Below are 27482 nucleotides of genomic sequence, written 5' to 3'. Positions count from 1 at the left end.
GTTCTCCTTTGATGGCAGCAAGCAGAGATCTTAGACGTCACATGATAGTACAATGAGGTGAGATGTCTCCCAGTCACTTAATTGCTCCTTTCTTTGTCTTTTTCAGGTTTTGGTCTGTCTCTGGGATATATGTCAAAGGACAAGTTCCGCAAGATGTCTGAAAGTAAGTCCCCGTGCTCCTCGCAGCCGCCTCGTGCTCCTCGCAGCCGCCTCGTGCTCCTCGCAGCCGCCTCGTGCTCCTCGCAGCCGCCTCGTGCTCCTTCCCCCGTCTTCTCACAGCTCTTTATAAACCGACTCAATGTCTGTTATTACAAACCAAAATTAGAGACGTTTTATCGAATGTAATTTCATGTGTTACTTTCAGCAAAACGTTTACACGAGCCTTGACTTGGCTTCCAGACAGAAGACCGACATCATCGTCATCTAGAAGTAGAAAGTGTCGAGAATCTTCTCCTAAACTTCAGATTAGTGATGAGGACACGAGGAAGGCACAAAAGTGATTTATATTGAGCCGATTCCCGCAGGGCCTCTGGCCCTATGACAACACTTACTGAGTGCTGCTCTGAAGATATAGCCTTGTAAAACACCAGCCACAAAACTGAGCACAGATATACACTGGCATGCAAAAGTCTGTGCACCCCTGGTCAAAAATCCTGTGATTGTGAACAGGTAAGCTGAAAATGGAATGATCTCTAAAAGGCAGAAAGTTACAGATGACACATTGCCTTTGTATTTTAGGCAAAGACAGTATATACACACACACACACACACACACACACACACACACACACACACACACACACATACAGTTAGGTCCAGAAATCTTTGGACAGTGACAATTTTGGCGAGTTGGGCTCTGCATGCCACCACATTGGATTTGAAATGAAACCTCTACAACAGAATTCAAGTGCAGATTGTAACGTTTAATTTGAAGGTTTGAACAGAAATATCTGATAGAAATTGTAGGAATTGTCACATTTCTTTACAAACACTCCACATTTTAGGAGGTCAAAAGTAATTGGACAAATAAACCAAACCCAAACAAAATATTTTTATTTTCAATATTTTGTTGCGAATCCTTTGGAGGCAATCACTGCCTTAAGTCTGGAACCCATGGACATCACCAAACGCTGGGTTTCCTCCTTCTTAATGCTTTGCCAGGCCTTTACAGCCGCAGCCTTCAGGTCTTGCTTGTTTGTGGGTCTTTCCATCTTAAGTCTGGATTTGAGCAAGTGAAATGCATGCTCAATTGGGTTAAGATCTGGTGATTGACTTGGCCATTGCAGAATGTTCCACTTTTTTGCACTCATGAACTCCTGGGTAGCTTTGGCTGTATGCTTGGGGTCATTGTCCATCTGTACTATGAAGCACCATCCGATCAACTTTGCGGCATTTGGCTGAATCTGGGCTGAAAGTATATCCCGGTACACTTCAGAATTCATCCGGCTACTCTTGTCTGCTGTTATGTCATCAATAAACACAAGTGACCCAGTGCCATTGAAAGCCATGCATGCCCATGCCATCACGTTGCCTCCACCATGTTTTACAGAGGGTGTGGTGTGCCTTGGATCATGTGCCGTTCCCTTTCTTCTCCAGTCTTTTTTCTTCCCATCATTCTGGTACAGGTTGATCTTTGTCTCATCTGTCCATAGAATACTTTTCCAGAACTGAGCTGGCTTCATGAGGTATTTTTCAGCAAATGTAACTCTGGCCTGTCTATTTTTGGAATTGATGAATGGTTTGCATCTAGATGTGAACCCTTTGTATTTACTTTCATGGAGTCTTCTCTTTACTGGTGACTTAGAGACAGATACACCTACTTCACTGAGAGTGTTCTGGACTTCAGTTGATGTTGTGAACGGGTTCTTCTTCACCAAAGAAAGTATGCGGCGATCATCCACCACTGTTGTCATCCGTGGACGCCCAGGCCTTTTTGAGTTCCCAAGCTCACCAGTCAATTCCTTTTTTCTCAGAATGTACCCGACTGTTGATTTTGCTACTCCAAGCATGTCTGCTATCTCTCTGATGGATTTTTTCTTTTTTTTCAGCCTCAGGATGTTCTGCTTCACCTCAATTGAGAGTTCCTTAGACCGCATGTTGTCTGGTCACAGCAACAGCTTCCAAATGCAAACCACACACCTGTAATCAACCCCAGACCTTTTAACTACTTCATTGATTACAGGTTAACGAGGGAGACGCCTTCAGAGTTAATTGCAGCCCTTAGAGCCCCTTGTCCAATTACTTTTGGTCCCTTGAAAAAGAGGAGGCTATGCATTACAGAGCTATGATTCCTAAACCCTTTCTCCGATTTGGATGTGAAAACTCTCATATTGCAGCTGGGAGTGTGCACTTTCAGCCCATATTATATATAGAATTGTATTTCTGAACATGTTTTTGTAAACAGCTAAAATAACAAAACTTGTGTCACTGTCCAAATATTTCTGGACCTAACTGTACACCCTGTATATGTTGCATTCATTTTTACATTTTTAAATGAAGAAAAAAGAAAGATGGATCTATGTTTGCAAAACTTTGAACACCCTGCATGGTTACAGAGGACACATTTCCTTTGTATTTTAGCGGGGAATAAAAAATATTTTCATCTTTTACATTTTAGCATTAACAAAAAAGGAAAGTTAGGGCACCCTGCATGGTTAGTAGCGCCCTGTTTGGCAAGTATCACAGCTTGTAAACGTGTAGCAGCCAAAAGTCTTTCAATTCTTATTTGAGGCATTTTCATCCAGTCTTCCTTGAAGACATCTTCCAGTTCTGTGAGATTCCTGGCTCGTCTTCCAGTTCTGTGAGATTCCTGGCTCGTCTTCCAGTTCTGTGAGATTCCTGGCTCGTCTTCCAGTTCTGTGAGATTCCTAGCTTGTATTGCATGCACTGCTCTTCCTTGGAGACGTTTTCCATTTCTGTGAGATTCCTGGCTTATCTTGCATGCACTGTTTTTCCTTGGAGACGTCTTCCAGTTCTGTGGGATTCCTGGCTCGTCTTGCATGCACTGCTCTTCCTTGGAGACGTTTTCCATTTCTGTGAGATTCCTGGCTTATCTTGCATACACTGCTTTTCCTTGGAGACGTCTTCCAGTTCTGTGGGATTCCTGGCTCGTCTTGCATGCACTGCTCTTCCTTGGAGACATCTTCCAGTTCTGTGAGATTCCCGGCTCGTCTTGCATGCACTGCTCTTCCTTGGAGACGTCTTCCAGTTCTGTGAGATTCCTGGCTCGTCTTGCATGCACTGCTCTTCCTTGGAGACGTCTTCCAGTTCTGTGAGATTCCTGGCTCGTCTTGCATGCACTGCTCTTCCTTGGAGGCGTCTTCCAGTTCTATGAGTTTCTTGGCTTGTCTTGCATGTACTGCTCTTCCTTGGAGACGTCTTCCAGTTGAGAGATTCCTGGCTCGTCTTGCATGCATTGCTCTTCCTTGGAGACGTCTTCCAGTTCTGTCAGATTCCTGGCTTGTCTTGCATGCACTGCTCTTCCTTGGAGACGTCTTCCAGTTCTGTGAGATTCCTGGCTCGTCTTGCATGCACTGCTCTTCCTTGAAGACGTCTTCCAGTTCTGTGAGATTCCTGGCTCGTCTTGCATGCTCTGCTCTTCCTTGGAGACATCTTCCAGTTCTATGAGATTCCCGGCTCGTCTTCCAGTTCTGTGAGATTCCTGGCTCGTCTTCCAGTTCTGTCAGATTCCTGGCTTGTATTGCATGCACTGCTCTTCCTTGGAGACGTCTTCCATTTCTGTGAGATTCTTGGCTCGTCTTGCATGCACTGCTTTTCCTTGGAGGCGTCTTCCAGTTCTGTGAGATTCCTGGCTCGTCTTGCATGCATTGCTTTTCCTTGGAGACGTCTTCCAGTTCTGTGAGATTCCTGGCTCGTCTTGCATGCACTGCTCTTCCTTGGAGGCGTCTCCCAGTTCTATGAGTTTCCTGGCTCGTCTTGCATGAATTGCTCTTCCTTGGAGACGTCTTCCAGTTCTGTGAGAATCCTGGCTTGTCTTGCATGCACTGCTCTTCCTTGGAGACGTCTTCCAGTTCTGTGAGATTCCTGGCTCGTCTTCCAGTTCTGTCAGATTCCTGGCTTGTATTGCATACACTGCTCTTCCTTGGAGACGTCTTCCATTTCTGTGAGATTCCAGGCTCATCTTACATGTACTGCTCTTCCTTGGAGGCGTCTTCCAGTTCTATGAGTTTCCTGGCTTGTCTTGCATGCACTGCTCTTCCTTGGGGACGTCTTCCAGTTCTGTGAGATTCCTGGCTCGTCTTCCATGCACTGCTCTTCCTTGGAGATGTCTTCCAGTTGAGAGATTCCTGGCTTGTCTTGCATGCATTGCTCTTCCTTGGAGACGTCTTCCAGTTCTGTGAGATTCCTAGCTCGTCTTGCATACACTGCTCTTCCTTGGAGACGTCTTCCATTTCTGTGAGATTCCTGGCTCATCTTGCATGTACTGCTCTTCCTTGGAGATGTCTTCCATTTCTGTGAGATTCTTGGCTCTTCTTGCATGCACTGCTCTTCCTTGGAGGCGTCTTCCAGTTCTATGAGTTTCCTGGCTTGTCTTGCATGCACTGCTCTTCCTTGGAGACGTCTTCCAGTTCTGTGATATTCCTGGCTCGTCTTCCATGCACTGCTCTTCCTTCGTGATGTCTTCCAGTTGAGAGATCCCTGGCTAGTCTTGCATGCATTGCTCTTCCTTGGAGACGTCTTCCAGTTCTGTGAGATTCCTAGCTCGTCTTGCATACACTGCTCTTCCTTGGAGACGTCTTCCATTTCTGTGAGATTCCTGGCTCGTCTTGCATGTACTGCTCTTCCTTGGAGATGTCTTCCATTTCTGTGAGATTCTTGGCTTGTCTTGCATGCACTGCTCTTCCTTGGAGGCGTCTTCCAGTTCTATGAGTTTCCTGGCTTGTCTTGCATGCACTGCTCTTCCTTGGAGACGTCTTCCAGTTCTGTGAGATTCCTGGCTCGTCTTGCATGCACTGCTCTTCCTTGAAGACGTCTTCCAGTTCTGTGAGATTCCTGGCTCGTCTTGCATGCTCTGCTCTTCCTTGGAGACGTTTTCCAGTTCTGTGAGATTCCTGGCTCGTCTTGCATGTACTGCTCTTCCTTGGAGACATCTTCCAGTTCTGTGAGATTCCTGGCTCATTTTCCAGTTCTGTGAGATTCCTGGCTCGTCTTCCAGTTCTGTCAGATTCCTGGCTTGTATTGCATGCACTGCTCTTCCTTGGAGACGTCTTCCAGTTCTGTGAGATTCCTGGCTCGTCTTGCATGCATTGCTCTTCCTTGGAGACGTCTTCCAGTTCTGTCAGATTCCTGGCTTGTCTTGCATGCACTGCTCTTCCTTGGAGATGTCTTCCAGTTCTGTGAGATTCCTGGCTCGTCTTTCATACACTGCTTTTCCTTGGAGACATCTTCCAGTTCTGTGAGATTCCTGGCTCGTCTTGCATGCACTGCTCTTCCTTGGAGGCGTCTTCCAGTTCTATGAGTTTCCTGGCTTGTCTTGCGTGCACTGCTCTTCCTTGGAGACGTCTTCCAGTTCTGTGAGATTCCTGGCTCGTCTTCCATGCACTGCTCTTCCTTTGAGATGTCTTCCAGTTGAGAGATTCCTGGCTTGTCTTGCATGCATTGCTCTTCCTTGGAGACGTCTTCCAGTTCTGTGAGATTCCTAGCTCGTCTTGCATACACTGCTCTTCCTTGGAGACGTCTTCCATTTCTGTGAGATTCCTGGCTCGTCTTGCATGTACTGCTCTTCCTTGGAGATGTCTTCCATTTCTGTGAGATTCCTGGCTTGTCTTGCATGCACTGCTCTTCCTTGGAGGCATCTTCCAGTTCTGTGAGATTCCTGGCTCGTCTTCCATGCACTGCTCTTCCTTGGAGATGTCTTCCAGTTGAGAGTTTCCTGGCTTGTCTTGCATGCTCTGCTCTTCCTTGGAGACGTCTTCCATTTCTGTGAGATTCCTGGCTCGTCTTCCATGCACTGCTCTTCCTTGGAGATGTCTTCCAGTTGAGAGATTCCTGGCTTGTCTTGCATGCATTGCTCTTCTTTGGAGACGTCTTCCAGTTCTGTGAGATTCCTGGCTCGTCTTGCATGCACTGCTCTTCCTTGGAGACATCTTCCAGTTCTGTGAGATTCCTGGCTCGTCTTCCATGCACTGCTCTTCCTTGGAGATGTCTTCCAGTTGAGAGTTTCCTGGCTTGTCTTGCATGCTCTGTTCTTCCTTGGAGACGTCTTCCAGTTCTGTTAGATTCCTGGCTCATCTTGCATTCACTGCTCTTTTGAAGAATAGCCACAGACGTCTCCAAGGAAGAGCAGTGCATGTAAGACGAGCCAGGAATCTCACAAAACTGGAAGATTTCTCCAAAGAAGAATGGAGGAAAATACCTCAAAAAAGAATTGTAAAACTCTTGGCTGCTACAAAAAGCGTTTAGAAGCTGTGATACTTCCAAAAGGGGGAATACTAGCTACTAACCATGCAGGGTGCACAAACTTATGTTTGGGCACATTTTCATTTTTGTTAATTTTAAAATGTAAAAAATTAAATACATTTTTTCCTCTAAAATACAAAGGACATGTGTCCTATTTTCCTTTCTGCCATTTACAGATCATTTCATCTTCAACGTGGTTAAATGTTCACAATAACAGTAATTTTGACCAGGGGTGCACAGACTTTTGCACGCCACTGTATACCTGACAAATCATGGGCCAAATAGAAGATGATGATTACTCAAGTATTGTGAAAGGGTTAAAAAAGAAATAATCACTTGTAGAAACAGCTGTGTCGCGCGGCCACCTCCGATAGACTGCAGGGGTGGCCGGTAACCTTGGCGACGAGCAGAAAATGGTGGTTCTATAAATCCCCCTGTCTTCAGAGCGGAGAGGATTATGAATGGTAATATGCAGCGCTGCTCCTTTTCACAAGCGCTGTAATGAGATGCGAGGACCCGCGTCTTCCTTGGCAGCGGCCGGTGATAACGCGGCGGTGGAACGTGGCGATTGCCGGGCCTGAACTCTGGGGATAATATGTGCATCTTCTCCTTTTTTTCCTGTCTGTTATTTGGGCCATAAGTTTCCCGTTAATTGCATTTGTGGCCCCTGTAAATCACGTAAAATACAATAAGCGCTCCCCAGCTGCGCCCGCTGATGGCTCACGTAATGGCGGCATTAATCATCCTCGGACATCCCGCGGCTGATCCTCCCTGACCCCGCTGTATTATTCTGATATCAGCTCTTCCACATTCGCATTGATCCTGGATTCATGAATTATTGGCGCGGCCGCCGCGCTCCTCGGGACCCGAGCATCACTTAATTTATAGACTGTAATATAGTCCGGCTCCTCTCCAAACCCGACCATGGCCCCTAATTAGCCCCAGCCTGTTAGGAGATGAGGGACGAGTGCCCTAATAAATTATCTCCAGATCCGGAGCCGCCTGTGTGCGGTGATACATTGTGATCTGGCGGAATAGTGGAAGGATCACGCTGTTGGATCTCTTCTTGCTGGACTTGTTTGACCTCCGCTCCTTTACTGGGTTTGTCCCCTATGAAAAAAAAATCATTTACCCAAAGCGATCTGTAAAAAGTGCAACAGAACTTTACCTGTGATGTTTGGCTGCAGCGGTAATGTAACATCAGCAGCGCTGCAGCCAATAACCCACATCGGCAAAGCTACTCAGCTCACTGATTGGCTGCAGAGCTGTCGACAGGATGTCACCGGATGCAGCCAATAACTGCTTGTGCCATCCACATTGGCAGAGCTACTCAGCTCAGTGATTAGCTGCAGCGCTGTCGACATGACGTCACCAGATGCAGCCAGAGACCGGCGCAGTAGTGAGCAAAGCTCCATTAGGTCGCTGAGCATTTTACCTTGGACAACCCCTTTAAGAAGCGGAGATAATATGAAGCTGAACATGAAGGCGCTTTGTTCCACCTATGATACCTGCTGCTGCATAATGAATGGATACATGAATCCGCCATCGTCGCTCCGTGGGGCTCAGTCTGTTTAATATTTCATATCAATCACATCAAAGTGAGGTCAATTATGTCCAAGAGACTGAGCCATAAATGATTGATGTCGTGATACAATGTATCAGCACTGGGCGGGGGCAGGGATACAATGTATCAGCACTGGGCGGGGGCAGGGATACAATGTATCAGCACTGGGCGGGGGCAGGGATACAATGTATCAGCACTGGGCGGGGGCAGGGATACAATGTATCAGCACTGGGCGGGGGCAGGGATACAATGTATCACCTCTAGGGGGATGCAGCAATACAATGTATCACCACAGGGCGGATGCAGGGATACAATGTATCACCACAGGGCGGATGCAACAATACAATGTATCACCACAGGGCGGATGAAGGGATACAGTGTATCACCACAGAGTGGATGCAGGGATACAGTGTATCCCTGCATCCACCCCGTGGTGATGCATACAGTGTATCCCTGCATCCACCCTGTGGTGATACATTGTATCCCTGCATCCACCCCGTGGTGATACATACATTGTATCCCTGCATCCACCCCGTGGTGATACATACAGTGTATCCCTGCATCCACCCTGTGGTGATACATTGTATCCCTGCATCCGCCAGTGATGGTGCGGAGCTCTGCAGGCAGTCGGGGGTTAAGCGCGCCTTTCCTGGGACCTTCCTCCTGTAATTTCCGTGCTTTTCCGCTCTCGTGGGTCTCTGAGTTTTCAGACGTGTGAAATTACATCAATTACAGCAAACAAGTCTCCTCGTCTTCCCTGTATCAGTCCCCACAGTTGATCCTCGGCGTCTCCAGCGCCGGATGCACCGGGGCTCGTCTTCCCTGTATCAGTCCCCACAGTTCATCCTCGGCGTCTCCAGCGCCGGATGCACCGGGGCTCGTCTTCCCTGTATCAGTCCCCACAGTTCATCCTCGGCGTCTCCAGCGCCGGATGCACCGGGGCTCGTCTTCCCTGTATCAGTCCCCACAGTTCATCCTCGGCGTCTCCAGCGCCGGATGCACCGGGGCTCGTCTTCCCTGTATCAGTCCCCACAGTTCATCCTCGGTGTCTCCAGCGCCGGATGCACCGGGGCTCGTCTTCCCTGTATCAGTCCCCACAGTTCATCCTCGGCGTCTCCAGCGCCGGATGCACCGGGGCTCGTCTTCCCTGTATCAGTCCCCACAGTTCATCCTCGGTGTCTCCAGCGCTGGATGCACCGGGGCTCGTCTTCCCTGTATCAGTCCCCACAGTTCATCCTCGGCGTCTCCAGCGCTGGATGCACCGGGGCTCGTCTTCCCTGTATCAGTCCCCACAGTTCATCCTCGGTGTCTCCAGCGCCGGATGCACCGGGGCTCGTCTTCCCTGTATCAGTCCCCACAGTTCATCCTCGGTGTCTCCAGCGCCGGATGCACCGGGGCTCGTCTTCCCTGTATCAGTCCCCACAGTTCATCCTCGGCGTCTCCAGCGCCGGATGCACCGGGGCTCGTCTTCCCTGTATCAGTCCCCACAGTTGATCCTCGGTGTCTCCAGCGCTGGATGCACCGGGGCTCGTCTTCCCTGTATCAGTCCCCACAGTTCATCCTCGGCGTCTCCAGCGCCGGATGCACCGGGGCTCGTCTTCCCTGTATCAGTCCCCACAGTTGATCCTCGGCGTCTCCAGCGCTGGATGCACCGGGGCTCGTCTTCCCTGTATCAGTCCCCACAGTTCATCCTCGGCGTCTCCAGCGCCGGATGCACCGGGGCTCGTCTTCCCTGTATCAGTCCCCACAGTTGATCCTCGGCGTCTCCAGCGCTGGATGCACCGGGGCTCGTCTTCCCTGTATCAGTCCCCACAGTTGATCCTCGGCGTCTCCAGCGCCGGATGCACCGGGGCTCGTCTTCCCTGTATCAGTCCCCACAGTTGATCCTCGGCGTCTCCAGCGCCGGATGCACCGGGGCTCGTCTTCCCTGTATCAGTCCCCACAGTTGATCCTCGGCGTCTCCAGCGCTGGATGCACCGGGGCTCGTCTTCCCTGTATCAGTCCCCACAGTTCATCCTCGGCGTCTCCAGCGCCGGATGCACCGGGGCTCGTCTTCCCTGTATCAGTCCCCACAGTTCATCCTCGGCGTCTCCAGCGCCGGATGCACCGGGGCTCGTCTTCCCTGTATCAGTCCCCACAGTTCATCCTCGGCGTCTCCAGCGCCGGATGCACCGGGGCTCGTCTTCCCTGTATCAGTCCCCACAGTTCATCCTCGGTGTCTCCAGCGCCGGATGCACCGGGGCTCGTCTTCCCTGTATCAGTCCCCACAGTTGATCCTCGGCGTCTCCAGCGCTGGATGCACCGGGGCTCGTCTTTCCTTTGGCGTCTGACAACTCCTGATTCTTCACGTCACTCATAGGGGCTCCTCGGCGCGGTCCTGGCAATCGGTGTTCAGTGCCAGTCTTTTTATATTCGGCGCGCCGCGTCCTCAAACGCTGGTTAAAAGCCTCTTTTAGTAGCCAAATTGATCCTGCGCCGGAGAGGACTCAGCGCAGGATTCTCCACCTTTTAATGGCGCAGCAGGGGATGTGTGCCGGGCGTAATGTGCTCTATAAAGCGTCTCCCGTCTGTGAACGCTGAATCTGAGAACATCTGATCGGATACATCATTACTCCTCAGCACTTAGCCGCCCCCAATCCCAGACCCTGACTGGGGGGCTACAGCGTATAACGGATACATTAAGCTCGGACACCAGAGGATGGCCATGGCGGGTCTGCTCGAGGCAGTGCAAATCTCCTCTCCGGACGCTTCCACCCGCCTCCTTGGTCATTGTCGCTGTACGGGACCCCCGAGGAGCGCCTCCTGCCTGACGAGATCCCCGAGGAGCGCCTCCTGCCTGACGAGATCCCCGAAGAGCGCCCCCTGCCTGATGAGATCCCCGAGGAGCGCCTCCTGCCTAAAGGGAACCCCGAGGAGCGCCCCCTGCCTGATGGGACCCCCCGAGGAGCGCCTCGTGCCTGACGGGACCCCCGAGGAGCGCCCCCTGCCTGACGGGACCCCCGAGGAGCACCTCCTGCCTGACGGGACCCCCGAGGAACGCCCCCTGCCTGACAGGACCCCCTGAGGAGCGCCTCCTGCCTGACGGGACCCCTGAGGAGCGCCCCCTGCCTGACGGGACCCCCGAGGAGCGCCCCCTGCCTGATGAGCCGTTACGTGCATGTTATCACAATGATGATGTCCGGCCAGGCTGGAGAATCAAACATCTAAAGATTCAGGCGGCCACAGATTACTGCTGAATTCAATGGAATGGATCCTGCAAACCCCATCACTCCAATTCCAGTATCTACCTCTGCAGAGGCCAGGACATGAGGCCAGATCATTCTACAACAAAGCTCCACATTATCTGCAGAAAAAGCAAATAATATCACAGCATTATCTGCATGTTCCTGAACCAGAGGAAGCGCACAACTTATTTATACAGTGACCACAAAAAGAGAAGGTATCTCTGTATACAGGGAGCTCCCCCTAGTGGTGGCTGCAGACAGGATCTTATCATGTATCTCTGTATACAGGGAGCTCCCCCTAGTGGTGGCTGCAGACAGGATCTTATCATGTATCTATGTATACAGGGAGCTCCCCCTAGTGGTGACTGCAGAGAGGATCTTATCATGTATCTGTATACAGGGAGCTCCCCCTAGTGGTGGCTGCAGACAGGCTCTTATCATGTATCTCTGTATACAGGGAGCTCCCCCTAGTGGTGGCTGCAGACAGGATCTTATCATGTATCTCTGTATACAGGGAGCTCCCCCTAGTGGTGACTGCAGACAGAATCTTATCATGTATCTCTGTATACAGGGAGCTCCCCCTAGTGGTGACTGCAGACAGGATCTTATCATGTATCTCTGTATACAGGGAGCTCCCCCTAGTGGTGGCTGCAGACAGGATCTTATCATGTATCTCTGTATACAGGGAGCTCCCCCTAGTGGTGACTGCAGACAGGATCTTATCATGTATCTCTGTATACAGGGAGCTCCCCCTAGTGGTGGCTGCAGACAGGATCTTATCATGTATCTCTGTATACAGGGAGCTCCCCCTAGTGGTGACTGCAGACAGGATCTTATCATGTATCTCTGTATACAGGGAGCTCCCCCTAGTGGTGACTGCAGACAGAATCTTATCATGTATCTCTGTATACAGGGAGCTCCCCCTAGTGGTGACTGCAGACAGGATCTTATCATGTATCTCTGTATACAGGGAGCTCCCCCTAGTGGTGGCTGCAGACAGGATCTTATCATGTATCTCTGTATACAGGGAGCTCCCCCTAGTGGTGACTGCAGACAGGATCTTATCATGTATCTCTGTATACAGGGAGCTCCCCCTAGTGGTGGCTGCAGACAGGATCCTATGTATCTCTGTATACAGGGAGCTCCCCCTAGTGGTGGCTGCAGACAGGGTCTTATCATGTATCTCTGTATACAGGGAGCTCCTCCTAGTGGTGGCTGCAGACAGGATCTTATCATGTATCTCTGTATACAGGGAGCGCCCCCTAGTGGTGGCTGCAGACAGGATCTTATCATGTATATTTGTATACAGGGAGCTCCCCCTAGTGGTGACTGCAGACAGGATCTTATCATGTATCTCTGTATACAGGGAGCGCCCCCTAGTGGTGACTGCAGACAGGATCTTATCATGTATCTCTGTATACAGGGAGCGCCCCCTAGTGGTGGCTGCAGACAGGATCTTATCATGTATCTCTGTATACAGGGAGCGCCCCCTAGTGGTGGCTGCAGACAGGATCTTATCATGTATCTCTGTATACAGGGAGCTCCCCCTAGTGGTGGCTGCAGACAGGATCTTATCATGTATCTCTGTATACAGGGAGCTCCCCCTAGTGGTGGCTGCAGACAGGATCTTATCATGTATTTCTGTATACAGGGAGCGCCCCCTAGTGGTGGCTGCAGACAGGATCTTATCATGTATCTCTGTATACAGGGAGCGCCCCCTAGTGGTGGCTGCAGACAGGATCTTATCATGTATCTCTGTATACAGGGAGCTCCCCCTAGTGGTGGCTGCAGACAGGATCTTATCATGTATCTCTGTATACAGGGAGCTCTCCCTAGTGGTGGCTGCAGACAGGATCTTATCATGTATCTCTGTATACAGGGAGCTCCCCCTAGTGGTGACTGTAGACAGGATCTTATCATGTATCTCTGTATACAGGGAGCTCCCCCTAGTGGTGACTGTAGACAGGATGTTATCATGTATCTCTGTATACAGGGAGCGCCCCCTAGTGATGGCTGCAGACAGGATCTTATCATGTATCTCTGTATACAGGGAGCTCCCCCTAGTGGTGACTGTAGACAGGATGTTATCATGTATCTCTGTATACAGGGAGCGCCCCCTAGTGATGGCTGCAGACAGGATCTTATCATGTATCTCTGTATACAGGGAGCTCCCCCTAGTGGTGGCTGCAGACAGGAGCTTATCATGTATCTCTGTATACAGGGAGCTTCCCCTAGTGGTGGCTGCAGACAGGATCTTATCATGTATCTCTGTATACAGGGAGCGCCCCCTAGTGGTGGCTGCAGACAGGATCTTATCATGTATCTCTGTATACAGGGAGCTCCCCCTAGTGGTGGCTGCAGACAGGATCTTATCATGTATCTCTGTATACAGGGAGCTCCCCCTAGTGGTGGCTGCAGACAGGATCTTATCATGTATTTCTGTATACAGGGAGCGCCCCCTAGTGGTGGCTGCAGACAGGATCTTATCATGTATCTCTGTATACAGGGAGCGCCCCCTAGTGGTGGCTGCAGACAGGATCTTATCATGTATCTCTGTATACAGGGAGCTCCCCCTAGTGGTGGCTGCAGACAGGATCTTATCATGTATCTCTGTATACAGGGAGCTCTCCCTAGTGGTGGCTGCAGACAGGATCTTATCATGTATCTCTGTATACAGGGAGCTCCCCCTAGTGGTGACTGTAGACAGGATCTTATCATGTATCTCTGTATACAGGGAGCTCCCCCTAGTGGTGACTGTAGACAGGATGTTATCATGTATCTCTGTATACAGGGAGCGCCCCCTAGTGATGGCTGCAGACAGGATCTTATCATGTATCTCTGTATACAGGGAGCTCCCCCTAGTGGTGACTGTAGACAGGATGTTATCATGTATCTCTGTATACAGGGAGCGCCCCCTAGTGATGGCTGCAGACAGGATCTTATCATGTATCTCTGTATACAGGGAGCTCCCCCTAGTGGTGGCTGCAGACAGGATCTTATCATGTATCTCTGTATACAGGGAGCGCCCCCTAGTGATGGCTGCAGACAGGATCTTATCATGTATCTCTGTATACAGGGAGCTCCCCCTAGTGGTGACTGTAGACAGGATGTTATCATGTATCTCTGTATACAGGGAGCGCCCCCTAGTGATGGCTGCAGACAGGATCTTATCATGTATCTCTGTATACAGGGAGCTCCCCCTAGTGGTGGCTGCAGACAGGAGCTTATCATGTATCTCTGTATACAGGGAGCTCCCCCTAGTGGTGGCTGCAGACAGGATCTTATCATGTATTTCTGTATACAGGGAGCGCCCCCTAGTGATGGCTGCAGACAGGATCTTATCATGTATCTCTGTATACAGGGAGCTCCCCCTAGTGGTGACTGCAGACAGGATATTATCATGTATCTCTGTATACAGGGAGCTCCCCCTAGTGGTGGCTGCAGACAGAATCTTATCCTGTATCTCTGTATACAAGGAGCTCCCCCTAGTGGTGGCTGCAGACAGGATCTTATCATGTATCTCTGTATACAGGGAGCTCCCCCTAGTGGTGGCTGCAGACAGGATCTGATCATGTATCTCTGTATACAGGGAGCTCCCCCTAGTGGTGGCTGCAGACAGAATCTTATCATGTATCTCTGTATACAGGGAGCTCCCCCTAGTGGTGGCTGCAGACAGGATCTTATCATGTATTTCTGTATACAGGAAGCGCCCCCTAGTGGTGGCTGCAGACAGGATCTTATCATGTATCTCTGTATACAGGGAGCTCCCCCTAGTGGTGGCTGCAGACAGAATCTTATCATGTATCTCTGTATACAGGGAGCTCCCCCTAGTGGTGGCTGCAGACAGGATCTTATCATGTATTTCTGTATACAGGAAGCGCCCCCTAGTGGTGGCTGCAGACAGGATCTTATCATGTATCTCTGTATACAGGGAGCGCCCCCTAGCTCTGTATAGTAATAGATCTCTCAGCTCAGCAGTGACATTATGATGTATCACAGATGATGAGTTTTATATCGGCTGCTGCTGGTTGTTTCTGATGGCTGCGATCCCTCTACCATTATATATATATGTTCTTTCGGTCTCGGCTGCTGTGTTTCTGGATCGCACATTTGGGCTGTGTGATGTGATTATCTGTGCCGCTGGGTCACGGCAGTGTTGCTCTGCAGCCGCAGTCTGGATAACGCGTTGGTCTCGCTCTGCCAGAGCTGCACTGAGCTAAATGATGTATTCAGGCTCGTTTATAGACGGTGCCAGGCAAGGAAGGTGGCACTAATGGCTTAAAGCCATCGATTCGCCCTGTGGAGCCTTTCTCCCTCTCCGCAGCCCCTCGATCCATGGCTGGCTGCGGCTGCGGCGCTGAGTGCAGTGTTGGAGAAGCAATCCATCGCCTGCAATCAATTTGTGATTGAAATGTGACATTTGGATGGAAGTTTTATAAAAAAAGAAAATCCATGGAACGTTCTCCGAGAAAAGGCCCCGACTTCTGAGAAAATCAGACTCCGCGCGAGCGACGTCTGGAGGAATTATACGAGCGATTAACCCTTCCTGCTACCAAAATCAATGCCCAGTGTGGCTGCGAAAGCAAGATAAATGTGAAGCCGATCGCTGCCGCTACGGATGTGAGAGCGCCGCGCGGCCCGCCAACAGAGATCGCCGCGCAGCCCGCCAACAGAGATCGCCGCGCAGCCCGCCAACAGAGATCGCCGCGCGGCCCGCCAACAGAGATCGCCGCGCGGCCCGCCAACAGAGAGCGCCGCGCGGCCCGCCAACAGAGAGCGCCGCGCGGCCCGCCAACAGAGAGCGCCGCGCGGCCCGCCAACAGAGAGCGCCGCGCGGCCCGCCAACAGAGAGCGCCGCGCGGCCCGCCAACAGAGAGCGCCGCGCGACCACGAGCCGCAACGGAACGGATCAGAACCTGATTTATAGGTCTAATGAAAAACTAAATATTTCATGAGATTATCTGCTCATTAGATACAGTGCATAGCATAAGTGAGTACACCCCATCCTGTGTAATATATCATATACAGTGTATTATAGTAGATATATTATTGTACATAGCGGGCAGTATTATAGTAGTTATATTCTTGTACATAGGGGCAGTATTATAGTAGTCGTATTCTTGTATATGGGGGCAGTAATATAGTAGTTTTATTCTTGTACATAGGGGGCAGTATTATAGCAGTTATATTCTTGTACATAGGGGGCAGTATTATAGTAGTTATATTCTTGTATATAGGGGGCAGTATTATAGTAGTTATATTCTTGTACATAGGGGGCAGTATTATAGTAGTTATATTCTTGTACATAGGGGAGGTATTATAGTAGTTATATTCTTGTATATAGGGGCAGTATTATAGTAGTTATATTCTTGTACATAGGAGCAGTATTATAGTAGTTATATTCTTGTACATAGGGGGCAGTATTATAGTAGTTATATTCTTGTACATAGGAGCAGTATTATAGTAGTTATATTCTTGTACATAGGAGCAGTATTATAGTAGTTATATTCTTGTACATGGGGCAGTATTATAGTAGTTATATTCTTGTACATAGGAGCAGTATTATAGTAGTTATATTCTTGTATATAGGGGCAGTATTATAGTAGTTATATTCTTGTACATAGGGGCAGTATTATAGTTGTTATATTCTTGTACATAGGAGCAGTATTATAGTAGTTATATTCTTGTATATGGGGGCAGTATTATAGTAGTTATATTCTTGTACATAGGGGCAGTATTATAGTAGTTATATTCTTATACATAGGAGCAGTATTATAGTAGTTATATTCTTGTATATAGGGGCAGTATTATAGTAGTTATATTCTTGTACATAGGGGGCAGTATTATAGTAGTTATATTCTTGTACACAGGAGCAGTATTATAGTAGTTATATTCTTGTACATAGGGGCAGTATTATAGTAGTTATATTCTTGTACATAGGGGCAGTATTATAGTAGTTATATTCTTGTACATAGGGGGCAGTATTATAGTAGTTATATTCTTGTACATAGGGGCAGTATTATAGTAGTTATATTCTTGTACATAGGGGGCAGTATTATAGTAGTTATATTCTTGTACATAGGGGGCAGTATTATAGTAGTTATATTCTTGTACATAGGGGGCAGTATTATAGTAGTTATATTCTTATACATAGGGGGCAGTATTATAGTAGTTATATTCTTGTACATAGGGGGCAGTATTATAGTAGTTATATTCTTATACATAGGGGGCAGTATTATAGTAGTTATATTCTTGTACATAGGGGGCAGTATTATAGTAGTTATATTCTTGTACATAGGGGCAGTATTATAGTAGTTATATTCTTGTACATAGGGGGCAGTATTATAGTAGTTATATTCTTGTACATAGGGGCAGTATTATAGTAGTTATATTCTTGTACATAGGGGGCAGTATTATAGTAGTTATATTCTTATACATAGGGGGCAGTATTATAGTAGTTATATTCTTGTACATAGGGGGCAGTATTATAGTAGTTATATTCTTGTACATAGGGGCAGTATTATAGTAGTTATATTCTTGTACATAGAGGGCAGTATTATAGTAGTTATATTCTTGTACATAGGGGCAGTATTATAGTAGTTATATTCTTGTACATAGGGGGCAGTATTATAGTAGTTATATTCTTGTACATAGGGGGCAGTATTATAGTAGTTATATTCCTGTACATAGGGGCAGTATTATAGTAGTTATATTCTTGTACATAAGGGCAGTATTATAGTAGTTATATTCTTGTACATAAGGGCAGTATTATAGTAGTTATATTCTTGTACATAGGGGGCAGTATTATAGTAGTTATATTCTTGTATATAGGGGCAGTATTATAGTAGTTATATTCTTGTACATAGGGAGCAGTATTATAGTAGTTATATTCTTGTACATAGGAGCAGTATTATAGTAGTTATATTCCTGTACACAGGGGCAGTATTATAGTAGTTATATTCTTGTAAATAGGGGAAGTATTATAGTAATTATATTCTTGTACATAGGGGCAGTATTATAGCAGTTATATTCTTGTAAATAGGGGAAGTATTATAGTAATTATATTCTTGTACATAGGGGCAGTATTATAGCAGTTATATTCTTGTACATAGGAGCAGTATTATAGTAGTTATATTCCTGTACACAGGGGCAGTATTATTGTTGTGCTGTGATTGTTGATGTTGGTGGGTATAGAATACAATGAGGGGGTAGATTATCTTTCTCTTCTGTCTTCCCTATGTTTGATGTCAGATTCTCGGTGGTTTGGCTGTTTCTGCACAGATACATGCGCCCCCTGGTGTTTGCTCCTGGTAGTGCCGGCACGTCTTCCTCAGCAGCTCGGAGCCGCGGTGGTCCTTTGGGCCGGTGCTGGCACTGATTCTCGCAGTGTTTAGGAAGCGTCATGCAAACAGTTTTGGAGTCTTTTGGCTTCCGACCACTAAGAGACTGGAGGGAGCAGTAATGTACAAAGATGTCAATCTGCTCGTTACTCACCTGTCTGCGTGCTGCGCGGACCGAGCTCTGCACACTTAACCACTTCACTGCCAGGCAGACGCTCCGCCAACTCCACAGCAGAAATAGCAGCTGGAAAAAGCTTCCGCTAAAAAGAAATAAAAATCAAGTTTATAGTTAAATAACACCGAGCTGGAAAATATACAGCCACCAATAGACCACGGATCTGTATCCACTGCCTGGAGGCCACAGACTGCGCCAAACATAACCAGGGGCACCCGCGACAAGAGGAAACCAAGAAAAGCTTAATGGAGCCTCAGAGGCGGCACCACAGCCATATAACAGGGGGGTCCACAGACAGAAGACCCCCTCATAGGGCACAATCCCCCTGCTGTGGAGCTGGATGTGGCCCCCTGACCTCCTGGGCCCCTGTGCGGCTGTATCAGTGACATGTCCCCCCTGCTGTGGAGGTGGATGTGGCCCCCTGACCTCCTGGGCTCCTGTGTGGCTGTATCAGTGATATGTCCCCTCTGCTGTGGAGGTGGATGTGGCCCCCTGACCTCCTGGGCCCCTGTGTGGCTGTATCAGTAATATGTCCCCCCTGCTGTGGAGGTGGATGTGGCCCCCTGACCTCCTGGGCTCCTGTGTGGCTGTATCAGTGATATGTCCCCCCTGCTGTGGAGGTGGATGTGGCCCCCTGACCTCCTGGCCCCCTGTGTGGCTGTATCAGTGATATGTCCGCCCTGCTGTGGAGGTGGATGTGGCCCCCTGACCTCCTGGCCCCTGTGTGGCTGTATCAGTGATATGTCCCCCCTGCTGTGGAGGTGGATGTGGCCCCCTGACCTCCTGGCCCCTGTGTGGCTGTATCAGTGATATGTCCGCCCTGCTGTGGAGGTGGATGTGGCCCCCTGACCTCCTGGGCCCCTGTGTGGCTGTATCAGTGATATGTCCCCCCTGCTGTGGAGGTGGATGTGGCCCCCTGACCTCCTGGCCCCTGTGTGGCTGTATCAGTGATATGTCCCCTCTGCTGTGGAGGTGGATGTGGCCCCCTGACCTCCTGGCCCCCTGTGTGGCTGTATCAGTGATATGTCCGCCCTGCTGTGGAGGTGGATGTGGCCCCCTGACCTCCTGGCCCCTGTGCGGCTGTATCAGTGATATGTCCCCCTGCTGTGGAGGTGGATGTGGCCCCCTGACCTCCTGGGCCCCTGTGTGGCTGTATCAGTGATATGTCCCCCCTGCTGTGGAGGTGGATGTGGCCCCCTGACCTCCTGGGCCCCTGTGTGGCTGTATCAGTGATATGTCCCCCTGCTGTGGAGGTGGATGTGGCCCCCTGACCTCCTGGCCCCTGTGTGGCTGTATCAGTGATATGTCCCCCCTGCTGTGGAGGTGGATGTGGCCCCCTGGGCCCCTGTGTGGCTGTATCAGTGATATGTCCCCCTGCTGTGGAGGTGGATGTGGCCCCCTGACCTCCTGGGCTCCTGTGTGGCTGTATCAGTGATATGTCCCCCTGCTGTGGAGGTGGATGTGGCCCCCTGACCTCCTGGGCCCCTGTGTGGCTGTATCAGTGATATGTCCCCCCTGCTGTGGAGGTGGATGTGGCCCCCTGACCTCCTGGGCCCCTGTGTGGCTGTATCAGTGATATGTCCCCCCTGCTGTGGAGGTGGATGTGGCCCCCTGACCTCCTGGGCCCCTGTGTGGCTGTATCAGTGATATGTCCCCCCTGCTGTGGAGGTGGATGTGGCCCCCTGACCTCCTGGACCCGTGTGTGGCTGTATCAGTGATATGTCCCCCTGCTGTGGAGGTGGATGTGGCCCCCTGACCTCCTGGGCCCCTGTGTGGCTGTATCAGTGATATGTCCCCCCTGCTGTGGAGGTGGATGTGGCCCCCTGACCTCCTGGGCCCCTGTCTGGCTGTATCAGTGATATGTCCCTCTGCTGTGGAGGTGGATGTGGCCCCCTGACCTCCTGGCCCCTGTGTGGCTGTATCAGTGATATGTCCCCCCTGCTGTGGAGGTGGATGTGGCCCCCTGACCTCCTGGACCCCTGTGTGGCTGTATCAGTGATATGTCCCCCCTGCTGTGGAGGTGGATGTGGCCCCCTGACCTCCTGGGCCCCTGTGTGGCTGTATCAGTGATATGTCCCCCCTGCTGTGGAGGTGGATGTGGCCCCTGACCTCCTGGGCCCCTGTGTGGCTGTATCAGTGATATGTCCCTCTGCTGTGGAGGTGGATGTGGCCCCCTGACCTCCTGGGCCCCTGTGTGGCTGTATCAGTGATATGTCCCCCCTGCTGTGGAGGTGGATGTGGCCCCCTGACCTCCTGGGCCCCTGTGTGGCTGTATCAGTGATATGTCCCCCTGCTGTGGAGGTGGATGTGGCCCCCTGACCTCCTGGGCCCCTGTGTAGCTGTATCAGGGATATGTCCCCTCTGCTGTGGAGGTGGATGTGGCCCCCTGACCTCCTGGGCCCCTGTGTGGCTGTATCAGTGATATGTCCCCCCCTGCTGTGGAGGTGGATGTGGCCCCCTGACCTCCTGGGCCCCTGTGTGGCTGTATCAGTGATATGTCCCCCTGCTGTGGAGGTGGATGTGGCCCCCTGACCTCCTGGGCCCCTGTGTGGCTGTATCAGTGATATGTCCCCCTGCTGTGGAGGTGGATGTGGCCCCTGACCTCCCGGGCCCCTGTGTGGCTGTATCAGTGATATGTCCCCCTGCTGAGGAGGTGGATGTGGCCCCTGACCTCCTGGGCCCCTGTGTGGCTGTATCAGTGATATGTCCCTCTGCTGTGGAGGTGGATGTGGCCCCCTGACCTCCTGGGCCCCTGTGTAGCTGTATCAGGGATATGTCCCCTCTGCTGTGGAGGTGGATGTGGCCCCCTGACCTCCTGGGCCCCTGTGTGGCTGTATCAGTGAAATGTCCCCCTGCTGTGGAGGTGGATGTGGCCCCCTGACCTCCTGGGCCCCTGTGTAGCTGTATCAGGGATATGTCCCCTCTGCTGTGGAGGTGGATGTGGCCCCCTGACCTCCTGGGCCCCTGTGTGGCTGTATCAGTGATATGTCCCCCCCTGCTGTGGAGGTGGATGTGGCCCCCTGACCTCCTGGGCCCCTGTGTGGCTGTATCAGTGATATGTCCCCCTGCTGTGGAGGTGGATGTGGCCCCCTGACCTCCTGGGCCCCTGTGTGGCTGTATCAGTGATATGTCCCCTCTGCTGTGGAGGTGGATGTGGCCCCCTGACCTCCTGGGCCCCTGTGTGGCTGTATCAGTGATATGTCCCCCCTGCTGTGGAGGTGAATGTGGCCCCCTGACCTCCTGGGCCCCTGTGTGGCTGTATCAGTGATATGTCCGCCCTGCTGTGGAGGTGGATGTGGCCCCCTGACCTCCTGGGCCCCTGTGTGGCTGTATCAGTGATATGTCCCCCTGCTGTGGAGGTGGATGTGGCCCCCTGACCTCCTGGGCCCCTGTGTGGCTATATCAGTGATATGTCCCTCTGCTGTGGAGGTGGATGTGGCCCCCTGACCTCCTGGGCCCCTGTGTGGCTGTATCAGTGATATGTCCGCCCTGCTGTGGAGGTGGATGTGGCCCCCTGACCTCCTGGGCCCCTGTGTGGCTGTATCAGTGATATGTCCCCCTGCTGTGGAGGTGGATGTGGCCCCCTGACCTCCTGGGCCCCTGTGTGGCTGTATCAGTGATATGTCCCCCCTGCTGTGGAGGTGAATGTGGCCCCCTGACCTCCTGGGCCCCTGTGTGGCTGTATCAGTGATATGTCCCCCCTGCTGTGGAGGTGGATGTGGCCCCCTGACCTCCTGTGTGGCTGTATCAGTGATATGTCCCCCCTGCTGTGGAGGTGGATGTGGCCCCCTGACCTCCTGGGCCCCTGTGTGGCTGTATCAGTGATATGTCCCCCCTGCTGTGGAGGTGGATGTGGCCCCCTGACCTCCTGGCCCCTGTGTGGCTGTATCAGTGATATGTCCCCCTGCTGTGGAGGTGGATGTGGCCCCCTGACCTCCTGGGCCCCTGTGTGGCTGTATCAGTGATATGTCCCCCTGCTGTGGAGGTGGATGTGGCCCCCTGACCTCCTGGGCCCCTGTGTGGCTGTATCAGTGATATGTCCCCCCTGCTGTGGAGGTGGATGTGGCCCCCTGACCTCCTGGGCCCCTGTGTGGCTGTATCAGTGATATGTCCCCCTGCTGTGGAGGAGGATGTGGCCCCCTGACCTCCTGGGCCCCTGTGTGGCTGTATCAGTGATATGTCCCCTCTGCTGTGGAGGTGGATGTGGCCCCCTGACCTCCTGGGCCCCTGTGTGGCTGTATCAGTGATATGTCCCCCTGCTGTGGAGGTGGATGTGGCCCCCTGACCTCCTGGGCCTCTGTGTGGCTGTATCAGTGATATGTCCCCCTGCTGTGGAGGTGGATGTGGCCCCCTGACCTCCTGGGCCCCTGTGTGGCTGTATCAGTGATATGTCCCCCTGCTGTGGAGGTGGATGTGGCCCCCTGACCTCCTGGGCCCCTGTGTGGCTGTATCAGTGATATGTCCCCCCTGCTGTGGAGGTGGATGTGGCCCCCTGACCTCCTGGGCCCCTGTGTGGCTGTATCAGTGATATGTCCCCCTGCTGTGGAGGAGGATGTGGCCCCCTGACCTCCTGGGCCCCTGTGTGGCTGTATCAGTGATATGTCCCCTCTGCTGTGGAGGTGGATGTGGCCCCCTGACCTCCTGGGCCCCTGTGTGGCTGTATCAGTGATATGTCCCCCCTGCTGTGGAGGTGGATGTGGCCCCCTGACCTCCTGGGCCCCTGTGTGGCTGTATCAGTGATATGTCCCCCTGCTGTGGAGGTGGATGTGGCCCCCTGACCTCCTGGGCCCCTGTGTGGCTGTATCAGTGATATGTCCCCTCTGCTGTGGAGGTGGATGTGGCCCCCTGACCTCCTGGGCCCCTGTGTGGCTGTATCAGTGATATGTCCCCCCTGCTGTGGAGGTGGATGTGGCCCCCTGACCTCCTGGGCCCCTGTGTGGCTGTATCAGTGATATGTCCCCCCTGCTGTGGAGGTGGATGTGGCCCCCTGACCTCCTGGGCCCTGTGTGGCTGTATCAGTGATATGTCCCCTCTGCTGTGGAGGTGGATGTGGCCCCCTGACCTCCTGGGCCCTGTGTGGCTGTATCAGTGATATGTCCCCCCTGCTGTGGAGGTGGATGTGGCCCCCTGACCTCCTGGGCCCCTGTGTGGCTGTATCAGTGATATGTCCCTCTGCTGTGGAGGTGGATGTGGCCCCCTGACCTCCTGGGCCCCTGTGTGGCTGTATCAGTGATATGTCCCCCCTGCTGTGGAGGTGGATGTGGCCCCCTGACCTCCTGGGCCCCTGTGTGGCTGTATCAGTGATATGTCCCCCTGCTGTGGAGGTGGATGTGGCCCCCTGACCTCCTGGGCCCCTGTGTGGCTGTATCAGTGATATGTCCCCCCTGCTGTGGAGGTGGATGTGGCCCCCTGACCTCCTGGGCCCCTGTGTGGCTGTATCAGTGATATGTCCCCCTGCTGTGGAGGTGGATGTGGCCCCCTGACCTCCTGGGCCCCTGTGTGGCTGTATCAGTGATATGTCCCCCCTGCTGTGGAGGTGGATGTGGCCCCCTGACCTCCTGGGCCCCTGTGTGGCTGTATCAGTGATATGTCCCTCTGCTGTGGAGGTGGATGTGGCCCCCTGACCTCCTGGGCCCCTGTGCGGCTGTATCAGTGATATGTCCCTCTGCTGTGGAGGTGGATGTGGCCCCCTGACCTCCTGGGCCCCTGTGTGGCTGTGTCAGTGATATGTCCCCCCTGCTGTGGAGGTGGATGTGGCCCCCTGACCTCCTGGGCCCCTGTGTGGCTGTATCAGTGATATGTCCCCCCTGCTGTGGAGGTGGATGTGGCCCCCTGACCTCCTGGGCCCCTGTGTGGCTGCACAAGTTGCACCTATGTAATAGTCGCCTGTGAATGGGCCCATTTTGGTATTATTATAACAGCCCGCTCCTCCGTCTGCAGCGCCTCTGTTCTTTTGCTCAGTCTCCTATCTTCCTGCTCTAGCAGGGGGATTATGTGACTGCTGCAGCCAATCAGAGGCCACTGATCAGCTGCAGTGGTGACATTTTGCCTGGGATAGAGGGGATGGCTGGAGACTCACTGAGGACACTGGCAGCGGTTTGTGTGTTCATAGAATATAATTTTCCTCACTATTTGTGACTTTGGTAATAAGTATGACGGGCTTCCCCTGTAAAAAGACGCAGCTCTTGCAGTGATTGGCGGCGGTCTCTGGTTTGGCTCCTGATTGGACTTTTGTAGAATATAGTTATGTGTGAGGCATCACCATGCATGAAGCATCAAGTGCTGGATGAGTCGGAGGCTCGGGTTGAGCAGAGTCGGAGGCTCGGGTTGAGCAGAGTCGGAGGCTCGGGGTGCGCAGTGTCGGAGGCTCGGGGTGCGCAGTGTCGGAGGCTCGGGTTGAGCAGAGTCGGAGGCTCGGGTTGAGCAGAGTCGGAGGCTCGGGTTGAGCAGAGTCGGAGGCTCGGGTTGAGCAGAGTCGGAGGCTCGGGTTGCGCAGAGTCGGAGGCTCGGGTTGCGCAGAGTCGGAGGCTCGGGGTGCGCAGAGTCGGAGGCTCGGGGTGCGCAGAGTCGGAGGCTCGGGGTGCGCAGAGTCGGAGGCTCGGGTTGAGCAGAGTCGGAGGCTCGGGGTGAGCAGAGTCGGAGGCTCGGGGTGAGCAGAGTCGGAGGCTCGGGGTGAGCAGAGTCGGAGGCTCGGGTTGAGCAGAGTCGAGGCTCGGGTTGAGCAGAGTCGGAGGCTCGGGTTGAGCAGAGTCGGAGGCTCGGGTTGAGCAGAGTCGGAGGCTCGGGGTGCGCAGAGTCGGAGGCTCGGGGTGAGCAGAGTCGGAGGCTCGGGTTGAGCAGAGTCGAGGCTCGGGTTGAGCAGAGTCGGAGGCTCGGGTTGAGCAGAGTCGGAGGCTCGGGTTGAGCAGAGTCGGAGGCTCGGGTTGAGCAGAGTCGGAGGCTCGGGGTGAGCAGAGTCGGAGGCTCGGGGTGAGCAGAGTCGGAGGCTCGGGTTGAGCAGAGTCGGAGGCTCGGGGTGAGCAGAGTCGGAGGCTCGGGTTGAGCAGAGTCGGAGGCTCGGGGTGAGCAGAGTCGGAGGCTCGGGGTGAGCAGAGTCGGAGGCTCGGGGTGAGCAGAGTCGGAGGCTCGGGGTGCGCAGAGTCGGAGGCTCGGGGTGCGCAGAGTCGGAGGCTCGGGTTGAGCAGAGTCGGAGGCTCGGGTTGAGCAGAGCCGGAGGCTCGGGGTGAGCAGAGTCGGAGGCTCGGGTTGAGCAGAGTCGAGGCTCGGGTTGAGCAGAGTCGGAGGCTCGGGTTGAGCAGAGTCGGAGGCTCGGGTTGAGCAGAGTCGGAGGCTCGGGTTGAGCAGAGTCGGAGGCTCGGGGTGAGCAGAGTCGGAGGCTCGGGTTGAGCAGAGTCGGAGGCTCCAGTGATCCTCGGGCTCCTCATCAGGAGGCGGTGGGGCCGGCGTTTAACCCTTTATGTCCGGTTTTATTGCACCTGAATGATCCTGACAGATAATTTGTTCTTCTAAAGATCTGGCGGGAATGAATGGTGACTGGCGGTGCAGAGCACCGGTCACACGTCTTACTCTGGGCCTCCATCATTAGCGTGCGCTCCCCGCATCGATCAGCAGCGCGGTCCGGTGCGTTGTTATTACGTCCTGCACTGGCGGAGAGGACGACAATCACTTGTGACTGGTGGCAGCCGCTCTTCTGCTTTACTGATCTGCTATTGATCCAGGGCCGCTGCCGACCATTACACTCCCTCCTGCCGGCCGGTGCTGTCAGGTCCGCTGCATCACGGGAGGAATTCTGGAGGCCGCCAGCGCCGGGCGGGAGATCTGCTCTACGGCTCTGTTCACACCTGATCTCGACAGTAAAAAAAACCCTGCTATTTTTGCTTCGTTTTTGGTGTCATTTGTCTACAGAACATGTTTAAATAAAGTTAGTTTCATTCACTAAAAAAAGCAGCAAAAAAAAACAGTTGAGTTTTTTTACTTTCATTCCGTTCAATGGTGATAAAAGCGGCAAAAACGCAGCAGTTTCCAGTCAGCAAAAAAAGCAATGATGTGCGCAGGAGAGGTCCGGAATCTCTGCAAAAAGCAGCCTTTAATTTGCATAAAACCAATGAAAAAAAAAACTGCAGCAAAAACGTCCTGTGTGAACAAAGCCCTAGAGGCCGTCACACGTCCGCCGCCTTCAGGAGGATGAAGCACAGAGGAGAGTTCTGCTCCGGACCATGCAATCGCTCTGCTGCTTAGAGCCTGCAGATTACACTGGTCCTGAGCTCTTACTTCCCACAGCTGAGGGTTTGTTACAATCCTTCCGGAGCTGCAGACTGTACATTTAATGTTCCCTGAAAGCAAAATCTTCGGCCCCGATTCATCCTGATTGATTGGTCACTTTTCCTCTTTGTCTTGTGATATTTGCTGATTTTTGCACTGAACCCATGAATTGCGCTTTATTTGACCGTGTTTTGCAACGTTTCTGCACCAGAAGTCCCGAATCCTATACAAAGCCTCGAGATTGTGAATCCTTCAGGACCGTCCTCCAGTCAGCGACTGGAGTAAGACGCAGGAAAACCTGCCACATCTGGTAAAAGCGGCACTTCATGAATCTGTAACATCTGGAGAGAGAATAATTAAGAGACTCAAGAAGTGGCGCAAAGTAGAGAATAAGGAGCCGATACTAACGCCGCTAGAAAAAGAACAAACGGCTGCAGAAACGGCGGTGAATCGGGCCGCAGAGCACAGACAAGTGTGTCACCTGCACTGATACATTG

General features: G+C 52.2%; 1 protein-coding gene and 1 long non-coding RNA gene across 3 annotated transcripts in view; one reads left to right on the top strand and one right to left on the bottom strand.

Moving 5' to 3' along the window:
• LOC142256631 (uncharacterized) overlaps window positions 1–18787 on the bottom strand; it is a 104237-nt gene extending 85450 nt beyond the window's left edge. Inside the window, exon 1 of the long non-coding RNA XR_012727554.1 lies at window positions 18703–18787. This is a non-coding gene — a long non-coding RNA (uncharacterized LOC142256631). The remainder of the gene's footprint in view (window positions 1–18702) is intronic.
• Window positions 1–27482, top strand: part of KIRREL3 (kirre like nephrin family adhesion molecule 3) — a 1021297-nt gene that overhangs the window by 662050 nt on the left and 331765 nt on the right. For both annotated transcript variants that reach the window (XM_075328418.1, XM_075328420.1), the window contains exon 2: window positions 107–163. In XM_075328418.1, coding sequence (XP_075184533.1) covers window positions 107–163 — 57 coding nt within the window. The remainder of the gene's footprint in view (window positions 1–106; window positions 164–27482) is intronic.

Source organism: Anomaloglossus baeobatrachus, chromosome 11 (assembly GCF_048569485.1).
Source record: "Anomaloglossus baeobatrachus isolate aAnoBae1 chromosome 11, aAnoBae1.hap1, whole genome shotgun sequence".
NCBI lineage: Eukaryota > Metazoa > Chordata > Amphibia > Anura > Aromobatidae > Anomaloglossus > Anomaloglossus baeobatrachus.
This window is presented reverse-complemented; position numbering and strand designations above follow the sequence as displayed.